This window comes from Argiope bruennichi, chromosome 9 (genome assembly GCF_947563725.1).
Source record: "Argiope bruennichi chromosome 9, qqArgBrue1.1, whole genome shotgun sequence".
NCBI classification, from domain to species: Eukaryota; Metazoa; Arthropoda; class Arachnida; order Araneae; family Araneidae; genus Argiope; species Argiope bruennichi.
This window is the reverse complement of record NC_079159.1, coordinates 24947821-24962831: the sequence shown is the minus strand read 5'-3', so window position 1 is coordinate 24962831 and position 15011 is coordinate 24947821. Positions and strand designations below refer to the sequence as shown.

Below are 15011 nucleotides of genomic sequence, written 5' to 3'. Positions count from 1 at the left end.
CTTAGAGCATAAAGAATTTATCAGAGAATTAAAGCTGTTTTTACGTTTAAAACATTCAGTTTACGTAAAGAATTGTTATAAAATATTTCCTTATGATATTTTATTAGTTGGAAAAAAATGTTTAGAAAAGGTATTCACAATATTTTTCACTTGAACACCAAACTTTAGCTATGCCGTTTAATTAAACTGCAAAAGAATTTTAAATACTTGCACATAAACAATTGGGAACCAAACTTGCAAGTAGTTATTGAATAAAAATATAAATCAATAAATTTATTAAAATGAAGAAAAGAAAAACATTAAGAAGTAATTTTTAGCAAAACAATGATAATATTTTATACTATCAAGAAAAACTGAAAAGAATAATTACACTATAATCTAGAACAGCTTCAAATAATCACCTTTCAGAAATTTATACTTCCTTAAAATGTCTGTTTTATCTCTATTTAATGTATATTTATTACCAAAATATGAAAGTAAATAAACTATTATGAAACCTAAAGTTCATTGATGTATTTAAAAGTCAAATTATTCCAATGCTATAATTCAGAAAAATGCACATTTAACTGTTTTTGATTCCAATTTTAAGGCTGAAAATTTTTAGAACTTAAAAAAGGTTCCAAAGCAAAGAACATACATTTATTAACTAATTTTTGAAAGCATAAGATTACTTTCTAAAGTAAATGTTTTTGACTAAGTTTTTGAAAATATTAATCAAAAATGTCTGATTTAAGCATTTGAAAATCTTATTTATGGTAATTTAAAATATATCTTAATGAATGAAATTATATTTGTATAATGTCTCAATTATGTCCTTTAAACCGTCAATAATTTTAGAGAGAAAGCTTTGAAATGAAAATAAATATTTTAATTAGTTTTTTCTAAAGAAATAATGATCAAAAGTATGTGCTAGGCTATAAAAATAGATTGTTTTCGACTTCTTATTTCTTAAGTTCCAATTTAACATCCAATTAGTAAGTTTTCATATAATGGAAATGTAAGCTAGCAATTAAAATGAAAGAAAAGACAATTTTAACATTCTTTTATTTTCTAATAAAGGAATCGTCAAGTTTAAATGAACAAAGAAATAAATGTACGGACACATAACTACTTCAAACAATCAGCATTAAATAACTCGCTTATTTTATAGGTCCATAATAATCCCCTTTTGTAATGTTATTTAATGATGCGTTCATTAAGACAGGCCACAAGTCAATTTCCTATTAGAAAAGGGAAGGATTTTATTCATTTGAAGAAAAGCAAAATCATAATAATTATGCTACAATGCAATGACAGAGTTTCAAAAGAAAGTTCATTTAGCGGACCCTATTGTTATCGAGATCTATTTCTGGGAAGATTGAAGAACAATAAAAGCAATGAAGAGTTGCCACCAAAAAACCCGAAACTCTGATAGATTTCGCCACAATGTAGCAACATCTGAAGCTGACGTTTCCTAAAGGAGATATTTGACAAATGGAGTCGGAACATTTTCCGGTTTTGAGGATTAAAAAGAAAAGAAAAAAAGAAATTCGAAAAGGAAAAGGAACTCTGAAAACCAGTTTTCTTCTATTTTCTTTTCAGTCAGTGTTTCATGGGGAAGATCTCGTAAAGGCTTGCCTACAGTGGGAGATTTATAATATCATTGGTTTACAAAGGAACATATGCTTGGGTTTCTAGATTTTATGGTCAACCATAACTTAGTTTCTTTTGTGGTTTGGAAGGGAAACATCCGGTCATTTTTATGTATTAAATGGGAAACCATTTTCAGAAAACAGGGGGAATTAACCTTCGGATGAAAGGAAATGGTTTTCTGGAGATTATAAGTTTTAGGAAAAGTTGTTGTTGAAAATAACTGAAGAATAAAAATATATGAATGCATTTTTCCACAATATTGTTTAAAATTAAATTCTGAAACATTTACAAACAGGATCAATAATTTTATTTGCCACAGCAATGCAAAATCAACAAACATTTTTTTTTTTTCCTTTTTAAGAAAAATAAATAAATCGTTTGGAAGCAAAAGTAGTCAGTGCATGTAACATTAGTGAATATTTCTCATTGTTTATGATGCCAAACGATTAAAAAATAAAACAATGTTTTGATAAATATTTTTCTGCGCATTTGGGTAAATGGAATAAATAATACTGAAAGTTTTTAAATCGTTTGAAAACAAAAATAGTCAATGCATGTAGATTTAGTGAATACTTCTCATTGTTTATAATGCCAGACGATTAAAAGAATTAAATAGTATTTTGATTAATATTTTTCTGCCTATTTGAGTAAAAGTGTTGAAAGTTTTTATATTTTGCGAAATGCAGTTAATGCTCTGAATTTCATTATTTTTTATCAATAGTAATAGATTTTTTAAAGCTTCATAATTCATTCTATTTTAGTAGCAGGAATGTGGAATTTTTTTTCATTAAAATGTCAGTGTGTCAAGAAAATTTTACATTCTAATGACTAATAAAAATTCGGAGACAATATAAAAACTTAGAAGTAGTAAATTTTCAACAATTCGTAAAATATAATCCTTTATATCATTTAGCGTATTTTCTTATCTGAAAATATGCATTCACTTCTAATATTTCAAAAATAACAGTTAGGCCACAATTAGAGTAGGTATTCTATTTATAAATATCGAACACCTTTTTAAATTTAATGATGGATTCCAATAAGTTTCACGTATGCAAACCAATAACTGTCTTATCCTAGAAACCCGACAAATAATTACAAATATATACAAGAAAGAAAGTGATGAATCGTCGTGACTCTGTTGTCATTGACTTGCCAGATTGTAGTGAAATTTTAATTAATCCACATTTTGAAATGATAAATTGTTGTTTTTGTTTATCCCTTTTTATAATAATTTTGAATCTTATTTGAATTAACTAGAATTGCCTATTGCTGATGTCTGCTAGATTAACTAGATTTCTTCAGTAATTATTCAACGAAATGTTTAATTTTGTTTTTAATTAATTATAGCATATCATTTAAATTAAATGTTAATTAGTTTGAATTATTTATGAAAGAAATAGCTTTTTAATAAAGCTCAGATTGCTTCCGTGTCATTTTTATGGCAGAATAGCAGAAAAATTTTGTTTTTATGATAATTATTTCCATGAATTATTTTATGGTAGAATAAAATCAGTAAAATAAAAAATACATGTAAGAAGTATGAAGATTTATTTCTTTATTCCTGTTGAATTAGTTGCAGTGCTGTTCAGCAAGTACTGGAATTTTAAAATTATTTTTGAATTTGTCAAAAGAAAATGTAAATGGAATTTTATATATATAATTTTAAAAGTTAATAAAGTGTATTATTTAATTTTGTTTTAATTTTTAGATTAAATATTTTATTATTCGGAAAGGGGTATAAAAAATCACTGCGCTATCCTGACAAGTTCAAGTAGAGATTCCTAAAGAAACTAGCAGGAGAAGTCTCTTAAAACTTTCTCTGAGTTATCACGTTCAATGACACAGACAAAATGTATTTTTTCGGGCTCAGGAAAATCAGAAATTTGGAATTCACCAAAGTTTCCAAGCTCAAACTGATTATAATGCATTATGAGCCGATACTTAATATACGAGAAATAAAAACATAAATTGGAATTAGGAAATATCAATTTCTTAATATAGAGAAGTTTGTTGTTGCGTACGATATAATACAGATTCATTAAATCAGTTGTTTTTCCAATATAAAAAATACTATATTTATCATATAAATACTATACTTATAAAAATACTATATACATTTAATAACTAATATTTGTTATTGGAAGCCCACTGGACCTGTAAGGTGTTTTAGATTGCTAACGATGCACAAACAAACTGGCTCTTTGCCCACAACTGATTCTGTTCTTAGATAAATGAGTTCAACAAGCGGTTCTCCCAACATATCTCAAGACAAATCTTTGAAAAATTTAGCGGGATCTTATTGAGACGAGCGTTACAAGGGTTAATAATGAAAGTTTAATTGCTTTGTGCTCAAAAAAAATTCCAAGTTTGATTAATAGTATTCGCTCAAAATCAAGAAGGTTTCATAATTTCAATTTCTAATAAAAGTTTTAGCATTTTTTGGCAACAATTTGGGCATTATATATATTTGTTTAATTTCATTAAATTGGCAAAGTTTAAACATCACTGAGTCACATTTAATTTCTAGTTTTTTATACCTAGAAAAGAAATTAAAACAAAATTTTCCTATCCGTTTTTCGTTTAAAATTAAAAAATCTACAGCTGAAATAAAATAAAATTAAACATATATATTTTCTGTCCTTCATTAATTAACAAAAAAACCTAATTGCTACAATAGCAATTACGATGTAAAAAGCCAAAAACAGTTATATGCCAAAAAAATATATCTTTAATCATGCTATTTTAAGAATAAAACATTAGACCTGTGTTATATCTCAAATTAGTTTTCATAATTATGAAAATTAAACCTTTTCGCATCAGATTAGTCTTCGTTCTGGAGTATTTAACTCTTTTTTTCCCTTCCTTCGCTGCTTTTGTAAATACTATGACTTTCTTTCCCACTAATGCAACAGAGGTTTCACATTAGTTTAGGAAATGTTTATTTTGTTAGATAAAAATTTTCATCACACATACATATATGTAACCGTTGCAATGTAGGTTTTTTTTAAAAGACCCACTTGGAGCTAATTGTGTTTGTAATTTACAAATTTTAAGTTTCACATTTAAACCGAAACATTTACCGCAACAATTGTCAGTAGAGTTTATCTGCATTGTTTTTTACTAGGCCGTTTTTTCCCAACGTCAACACCAATAGGGAAGTTTTTTTTTCTTTTATGAGGGTATTATTATAAAAGCAACATTAAAAACAATAAAATGTCTGAATGTTTTAAAGACTGCGTTTGGCTTTTTGTGTCTGTTTCCTGTTTTGGTTTTTGACAATAACATCATTTGTTCCGATAAATGTATGAAAACTAAAGGGTTCGTAAAAATTTTCAGGGGCCTGATTTTTAAAGCTTTTTTTCGCTTTCTGAAACATGCATTGCGAATATTATTGGCATCTAATTCATTTCTTTATAAAGCGTAATAAAATCAACTTTACGCAAAGAATAAAAATAAATCTGACTTCTAAAGGCAACTCTAAAAAAAATTGCCATATGTTTTCAGAAATATCTGAACAGCAAGTTAGAAAAAAATTTCACAATCACCTAATAATGCCGATTTGTAATAAAATTGTCTCTTCTATAAAGAGTAAATTAATTTTGACATACCTTAAAAGTTGACACTTTCTCTTTAAAAATATCCTTTAATCTTTTCTACGGTTGTGGGAAGTATGCTTCTCACCAAATTTATCAATATTTATATGAAATTATGTAGGTTGGCATAAGTTCTGACAATTTTTTTAACAAGACAGAAACTTAGATGATTCAGTTTTTTATCTTGCACAAAATGATGTGACTTGATTTGTTACTTAATTATTAATTAACCGAATTAATTAAGTAATCAAATTAAATTTATCTAATAAGCTAAATGAATCCCTTTTCTTATTCTATTTTCAAGCCTAAAAATATTTTAACATAATATGACTAGAAAAAAAATGGCCCTTTAAAGGGTTAAATTACTTGAAAATTAGTATTACAAGCATCTAGTGATGAACGCTTGAAAATAAATTCTGTTCTTCCATAAAGAACAAACCAACTCTGAATTTTAATATTGTATTCCAAACAAGTTTTCCAAATACCTGTAGCATAAATTGATAATTTATTTTACGAAGTAATCTTATCAAATGATGCATGCTTTAGGATGAAATCTATTCTCCCATAAAGAAAGAAATTAATCTGACTTCTAACACGTCTCCTGATAAATATCTGTAGTATGACTTGAAAATTAAATTTACATGCATATAGTAATGAGCACATGAACATAAAATCTATTCTTCTATAAAGAACAAACCTATTCTAAATTATAATACTGTTTCCCAAACAATTTTATAAATGCCTGTTATATGACTTCAAATGCCTGTTGTATGACTTCAAATACCTGTTGTAAAACAAATTAATTTTATCTAGTGAAGCATATTAAAATCGATTATCTCATACAGAACAAACTAATTCTTTCTGATTTCTAATACCTTACTCTTAACAACTTTTCAAAAGTATCATTAGTTTAACTTGAAAATTAAATTTGCAAGCATCTAGTGAACACGCTTGGACATCAAACGTGAAAAAGTTGTTTGGAATACAATAAAGAACAAACCGTTTCTGAGTTTTATTATTGTAAGTCAAATAACTTCTTCAAATATCTGTAGTATGACTTGAAAACTTATTTCACAATACCTTAGTTCTGCAAAATGAACTGTAGATCTTGTATATACGACTATTAATACCATCTTCCTTTTTCTTTCTATTCAACGAGTGAAACCACAAAGTGTCCAAATTACCACTGTCCCTACTGTACTGAAAGCGGGTCAACGGGTGGAAGTCAACTGCCAGAGCGAGGGATCCAGACCACCTGCCAGAATATCATGGACCAAAGGATCTGAGAGGGTGGACCACCTGGCGATCCAGAACACGTTCGGAAGCATCTCTGTCAGCACCCTGAGTTTCGTCGCTAGTGGGGATGACAACGGTAAAAAGTTGACCTGCGAAGCTCAAAACCCAAAACTTCCAGAAAGTGCCTTACGCGATAGTTGGACTCTTAATGTGTTATGTAAGTATATTTTGGTTTTGTTGGTCTATTAAATTTGTTGTATTTTGCAATCTAAAATTTATTGAAAAAAGGAAATTTTATTCCTTGTCAACCATTATAAAGAAATTAAATTTATATTTTTAGTAAATTTAACACATATAAGATATATGAACCAGTAGGGATGGTTTCCCCGAAACTTTCTCGCATACTCTCAAATGATTTTTTTTATCTTCCTCCCACCCCCCTCATAAAATTTTGAATCTTCGATAAGATCCCCAATGCCTTGCATGGTATTGGCAAACGATAGTTAAGGAATATAGATCTTTGAAGCGAATCTAGCATTTTTGGGGGATTCTGTTGTGAAAATATGTATTTTAGTCTCCTTTTTCCCACTCAGACTGACACTAAAATTTGACATTGAAATACAGTGGTAGTCATAAGATCATACACAGAGTTTTATTGATTGAAAACATTGTGCTTATATTGGTGGTCTGATACTGGTGGCTCGAGAGTTCCATGTTCGAGACCCGGTTCCATCGAGGAACTCTCGTGTAAAGGGGTAAAAGGGCCACACTTAATCCGTCGGGGCCAAATATCTTCCAACTGGTGTGGAAGTTTGGAGAGGGGAATATCAGCTTAGGTACTGTTCTCGTCTCCTAGTTCAAAATTACGAAGTCCATCCCAAAATAGCACTAGTGTTATTTTAAAACGGGACGTCACTATAACTAGAATAACCTAACTGCGCACGCGGTCGTTTACATGCATGCAAAATTATAGACCGACAGATGGTTAACTGCTTGACAGATTTGGTTTAAAATTTGATAAGAATCCATATATTAGATGCTAAACATGTGCACAAAATTGTATCCACAGAGCTCATTGCATTTTGTAGTTTTCGAGTTCACTTGTACTCAAACAGCCAGCAAGGCAGATTTCCTGTGAATCGATTTAGTTCAAAACTTGACAGGAATCTATAAATTTGGTCGTAAGTTCATGTACCAATTTTTATACGTCTAGCTCAAAGCATTTTTAAGTTATGGTGTTCACAGACAGATAGACAGACAATCATAACGCCAAGAATATTAGGATATTTTTTTTCAGGTTCGAGGAGGTCTGAAACGTGAGCATTCGTCAAAATCTCGAGTACGAATTTTTTGATGATTGCGGTACTTTCTTTATAATTCGCATACGAGATAGTATAAAGTGCTCAGTTACTGTAAAATAATTTTAAAATACACATTTTAAAAGGTACTCATTTTCATGTGAAAAGATGTATTGATGTAAAAAGATATATTTACAAGAAGAGATGTATTGATGTAAAAAGATGTATTTGCAAGAAGAGATGTATTGATGTAAAAAGACGTATTTACAAGAAGAGATGTATTGATGTAAAAAGATGTATTTACAAGAAGAGATGTATTGATGTAAAAAGATGCATTTACAAGAAGAGATGTATTGATGTAAAAAGATGTATTTACAAGAAGAGATGTATTGATGTAAAAAGATGTATTTACAAGAAGAGATGTATTGATGTAAAAAGATGTATTTACAAGAAGAGATGTGTTTACAAGAAGAGATGTATTGATGTAAAAGATGTATTTGCAAGAAAAGAAGTAAGAATAATTATCCTAAACTTAATTATGGCAATATTACGAAGTTTATTCGATAAGTTCGTGTGAAAAGCAAAAAGAAAGATTTTTTTTTTTTCGGAATGAAAATATTTATTTTTTATCATAGCTTACTTTGAAAGTTATATATTTAATCCAATGATGCTCGAGTTTTTTATTTCACCTAATTAATAAAGCCTACGTCATCTTTAAAAATAAATAGTTGTGCAATAGAAGCAATTATCTAATTTTTCTGTTAAAATTTCTCTTTTACTATTCGGTTTTTTTTTTTTTTTTTTTTTTTGTACGTTTTAGGAACCGGTTATTCAAAACAAAGAAATTAAGAGAAAAGTAGAATTAATATTGATATTAAATGCTGTAATTGATGACATTCCTATTAATATTAATAATATTGGTGAGTGCAAATTTTATTTTTTATATCAAAAACTAGTTTATTTAATTTATATTGAAAATCGCTGAATAGTAAAAAATATTTGTTTAGAAGTTGAGAATATTAATTTGTTTTTGGCATTTCATATCTCACTTGAAAGGTCTTTGTTTATTTTAAATAAGTTAACTAATAACTAATCAAATTGTACATTATTTTAATAGTACAAATGAAATTAACTTTTAAAACCTTTGTGGTAATAGTAATGTGATAACCATAAAAGAACAATCATATCAAAATAAGAACTTGGCACTTAATCTTTTTAAGCTCAATTATTTATAATTCAACGATATTATAAATCTTAAATTAACACAAAAATGAAAAATTGTTTCATTCTGTTGAACGCTAAAACGATGTTAAGCAAAAGTTTTCATACTGTTTTTCTCAAAACTGGTCTAGATTTTTTTTATTTTCTTTTGCTTCAAATTAAATTATTTTAGTGAAGATGTAGACGTTTACCGTCGCTTGTAAAAGAAATTTGGGGGATTTTTTGTCAGAATGAAAGACACTTTGAAGGAAAAAAGAATGTTCTCACTCAATCTTCCTGAAATACTTTTTTTCCAATTCGCCTCATTTTTTATTGATTTTTTTATAATAGTAAAAAAAACCGAATGTGAATTTAAATTCTCTAGAATTGTCCGATTTGAATTAAAATTTGATACAGCTCTCCTTATCCGCAAAGACGGCAAATAAAATTTTACTTTCTTAGACTGCTGAATTTTTGTGTTCACAATAAAAGCGTCAAACAAATTCTTCTCTGACTGTTATTATTCCGAAATATTTTTATAAATTCGCAGATTTGGTGTAAATACTATATGCTAAATTTTATTTAAATACTCGTTCTTTTTTTTTAGATTCTAAGACAGAAAGATAAAAACGAAAGATAATTTATTTTTTCACATTCACGAAAGTCTGAAACGAAGTGATCTATCAAATTCACAGCAATATATAATTTGAAGATAATGATACTTTCATGCTCCATATACAAAACAGTAAAAAAAGGAATGAAATCTCCTATAGGAAATTTCAAGTTATCATGTGAGAACATTATTTTTTTTAAGTCACGTGTCATCAATCCAAGAGAAACCATACCTCACATGACCCATAATGTCATATTACCATAGGCAAGAATTTTTTTTATCTTGAGAAACCAGTTTAAACTGGTTTGAAGTAATCACGTGATTATTACAGCGCATGCGTCGATATTTAGAAAACGACTGGGATTTTTTTCCGCAGCTCAAAATCGTTCGAGCTCCAAAACATTTTTTATAATCTAAAAAAATTATATATACTTTGATACCTCTACTCGCGGTTTCGCGTTCATTCCAATTTCCTTCTCTGCGCTTCTTCGAAGGATAACTTCTTACGACCCTCTCTTTATTGGTCAAACAGGGGACATACATGGGGTACATGGTGGACATACACGCCAAGTTGTAACACCTTATCGTTTTCTAATAACCCTAAAAGCAAAAAAAAAATGATGCCTCACAAGCGATAAATCGCCTATTTTCTGCCCGTGCATTTTGAGGTTCAGAAACCCCAAACCAAAATAGCATCATGTCTTCACATGTTAAAAAAAGACAATAAATTCCTAAAAAAAGTAATAATTTCTTCAACTCATGAACAATATATCATTAAAATTTTCTATATTTATATTGTTACGGTTCGTAAGGATCCGTGAGTAGTAGGCTTTAATGTAGAGGGGGCAGACAGAAATTTATTTATAAATTTTAAATACAAAAGTTGACCGCCGATAAAAGCAAATGCGATCCAATATTTAAGGAATGTTATTCTTCAAACTAGATCATTCACTGAACATGGCAAATCAAATTTATTTCAGTCAAAACACTGATAAACACATGTCACTCTCACCTGATGAAACCACAATAGCAACTCATTTATCGTAGCTATGATACACTCTAGGAAAATTACGAATTTTCTGAAAATGCGTTGAAATTTACCGACGCCAAGTAGCCCAATATATTGCCATCTCCTAAGGAACAAATTTGTACCCAAAATTGACGACGAAACCTCTCCAAGAAGTCAAAATATATTCATTTACAAAATTGTAAAATTATGTAAATATCATATTAATAGCATTTCTAACTCTTAAAAGCTAAATCACTAAACTCTTTTGATTATATTGTTATAGATAATATTTATAATTTTTTCCAGTGTAAAATTATTGAATTCATCATTTTGTTTTAATATAAAGAATTATCATTATCATTTTGTTTTAAGATAAGGAATTATCATTACCATTTTGTTTTAAGCTGAATTATCGTTACCATTTGGTTTTAAGATGAAGAATTATCTTACTGTTTTGTTTTAAGATAAATTATCATTACCATTTTGTTTTGAGATGAATTATCATTATCATTTTGTTTTAAGATGAATTATCATTTCCATTTTATTTTAAGAGGGTAAAATCAATTTCTGCTTACATAATATCTTTGAAATACAAGAAATGAGAAAAAAAAAGACAAATTCTTATTTAACTTTAATCAATACACAACCAAAATCCTTTAAAATCTCACTGTAAAGATCTTCATAAATCAACCGACTTGCAAAATAAAAAAATCTATCATAAGCTTTTTGATTTTTTTTTCTGTAGTCATAATCTTTCGAGTTCCTTACATTCAAATACCTTTGACGAAAAAAATATCCCACCCTGACCTATAAATAAGTAATGAACTCTTTCCACTGGTAATTTAGAATTTAAAGCAGGAATTTTTTAACCTCAGTGGAATTAAATTATCAATGTACATGTAGCAAAGATTTGTATCGATTTTTTTGAATGTTTCGATCTAAACTTCCTTTGAAAAAGAAAAGAGAAAAATTGGAATAAAACGAGAAAAAAACTATTATCGGCCTAAATCTTTTTTTTTTTTTTTTTTTTTGTAATTTTAGAGATTCAAAACTTTAAACGCGAATAGGAGTTTTGGATGGTAGATTGAGTGCCTCATTCAGTTTTAAATTATTCATAAGGAAATTTTCAAAATGATACTTATGATAATATCCTATTCAAAATAAGAGAAATGTTAATTTTTTTTCCTTGAATATTTTTATTTTAAGTGTTTCAGAATATTGATTTGACACATTCTTCTTACTAGAACTTCAAATGAAATATCTGACGAGATGTATTATTTGAGAGAGATATTTTAGAGGTGGAAAAAAGTGATAATTGAAAGATGTAATTGTATTAGTATAAATATATACTTTGAGAAGTTCCTTTAAAGCATTAAAAGTAAAAAAATAAGATAAGAATTTATTTTTTCTAAAGTTCTACTTTTTTTTCTTCTTTTTGTCTTACTCAGCTCCTAATTTGTAATGGTGAAAACGGCCTATTGTGGAGTTCTTTTATGCAATTTACTTTGAAAATCACTCAAGAAATCATGAAATGTTCATTAACACATGTATAATATTTTTAGAATAAATGAATATGAAAAAAGGCAAAGTTCTTGGCATAACTAATGTTTTGAATAATTGCCGAGGTTTTTTACATAAAATCTCTTCCAATGTATTAAAATATAAATTTTTAAATGATTGAACAAGTTTTAAGATTTTGTGCACGAGTTCATCTCACTTTAAAGAAATTTGTTCTAAACTTGCAGTAAAATCTTTCAACAATAGCAATTTCATTACGTTTGTGGTTTAAAAGTGTAATCACAAGCTTTCTCAAACTTTCCAACTCTGCTACCAGCTTTAAAGAAGTCGAATCTATAGGAGCCAATTCATTCTCAGGCCAATGATTTCTTCTTTTTTTTAAGGAATAATAAACATTCTTTCCTAGAAATGTTTTTAGAGATCGAAAAGGGAAATTTTATTAAGAAAAAAAGACATTCTTAATTAAATATAAACGTGGTTTACATAAATAATAACGAACCCCATCGGAATTCATGCTTACTTAAATCAGATTGAATATGCAAATCCAAAAGAGTTTCTGTTTATGTCACTTATGAATCTAAGCTGACACCAGTCACTTATTTACATGTTGCGCTTTTTTCGTTGTGGTTCTTGCATCGCTACCTTGTAGAGAGACAATTATTTTAAGCTCACATCATACTTTTGCAAATTTTGATGAGGGATATATAAGACACTGAAGATCTTACCACGACTTACCACAAATATACTCACAACTTACTACTGGGTCAGAGCTTAAAGTTTATGTAGCTTGCCCAAAATAATACATCAAAAAGAGGATGCCTTTAGAATTAATATTATTATACTATTAGTAACAAAGAAGATATTGACCCATTCTCCATGTGATTCTTACAATATCATTCTGTGTATAGCGCTATGTAGAGATGCACAATCCACGATTTTTTGAATAACAAATAATATTGCTATTGTTATTTTTAAATATGCGTTCCAAATATCTGTTATTTCAATCATATTATTAATAAAAAATTATTACTTAATATTAAATATAAAATTTATTAATTGTAATTAATACTTAATTTACTAATTTAAGTAACGTGTGATTGAATTAATTTATCTGTTTCAGCTTACTTCTTAAATTTTTTTCTCAAAACTATTTATTTAATTTATTTATTAGAGTGAATCATTTTCTGGAAAAGGTGAGTTAAAAATATATGTCATTTCTTTAAAATGTTCACTTTAGTCCTATATTCTACCAATAGATGGCGCCAGCAGTAAACAGAATACATGTAATCAAAGTCAATCATGTCACGAGTAATTAAAAATGATCTGTACGGAATAGTGCATCATCAAATACGAATATCGGTCACTCCCGTAAAGTGGAGCGGTGACTTCGCACTTTCCAGTGAAGCCTCGCACTTTCCGGTGAAATCACCGCTCCGATAAATTTCAGTGATATGCAATTCAATGATACGATACGATAATTCCAATAACCGGTCCGTTCACTTTTCAATTCAATCACAGATTTCTTTCGAGAGCTTCCATTGGAAGATCGTATCGATTGTTACTTTCTATCGTGATCGAAAATCTGTAATCGAAATATCACCAGTAAGATCGTATCAAGGATTTGAATCACACCCCTCTTTGAAAAGTATTGATCACTTGTGTTTGTGACTTTTTGATATTGGTTACGTAATAACCGCTCTGAAAATATTCGTCATCCCTATCGCTATGTAGTTTACGGAAATAAATATTTCATGTATATTTGATTAAAATAGCAAGTAATTAAAACGCCATGGTGCTCTTCTAACGTCGCTTTAAAACCAAAAATTATTACAAAAAGAAATCTAATCTTCAAGAAAGTTGAAGAAAATGATAAAGACATCTTGAGAAATAATAATTGTTACTTTGAACTGTCCTTCAAAGGGATATGAATTTCAAGTCGCTAGAAATTACAAAGAACTCTGGTTTAACCGATATTTCAAATATTAGCCAATATCAATGAAGGTACAATACTTCTTAAAATATACGGTAAAATTAATAATCATGCTACGAATGTTTTTAAGGTGTACGTACACTCTAGAAGATTTTTTTTTTAAATTTTAACTTTAAAAATCCAGTTTTTTCACAGTAGTTCAATAATATATGTTTAAACTCATTTCAGTGAGAAAAACCACATTACACTAATTATTAATTAATTAAATAATATTTAATGAACTAATTAGCATATTTTTTTAAACATGATATCTTAAATTCTAATTTGTACAGGCACACAATTCTAGTTGGAAATTATGTCTAATATTAGTCTTCATGTCGTCTGCCTCAATCAAGTTATAAAAATATATAGTTTTTTTTAACAATTTTTTCATCAATGATGAATAGAAAAAGCAAGATTTTTTCTGTCATTTTAACTTTTAAATAGCTATTAAAAATTTATTTCTATAAATATAACTTTAATGGAGGCACAAAACATCCGCTTTTTCATACAGATTATTTTGATATATAAATAATTGTATTTGGTTCATTTCTTGTTGAGTTATGATTGATTGAATGAAGCAACATAGTGGGAAAATATCATTCTTCATAAAATGAGTTAAAAAAAACCATGACTAGAGTTTTTAATGAAAGCACCTCAAGAAAAATAATTATGACTCAAGAAATATTTCGAATATTGACAACATCTTGGTATCGTTTGAAAGCTAAAGGATCAGAGAACATTATTAAGCAATAAAAAAATATTCGATATTTTGAGCGATGTTCGAAGTTTCAAGTGTGTACATACACCTTAAATTGTAAGAATTTTAAGAGTGCAACGAATGGGTTTTCCTTATTCTACAATATATAGCATAGAAGTCTCATTTCCAAGATTTTTAATAAAATTTGGTACTTCGTGGCGTGCGCGACCTTCCTTAAGA

The 15011-nt window shown here is 28.3% G+C and overlaps 1 protein-coding gene across 1 annotated transcript in view; it reads left to right on the top strand.

The window, feature by feature from the left end:
• LOC129984235 (hemicentin-1-like) overlaps positions 1-15011 on the top strand; it is a 769108-nt gene that overhangs the window by 636601 nt on the left and 117496 nt on the right. The window contains exon 6 of the mRNA XM_056094068.1: positions 6388-6681. Coding sequence (XP_055950043.1) covers positions 6388-6681 — 294 coding nt within the window. The remainder of the gene's footprint in view (positions 1-6387; positions 6682-15011) is intronic.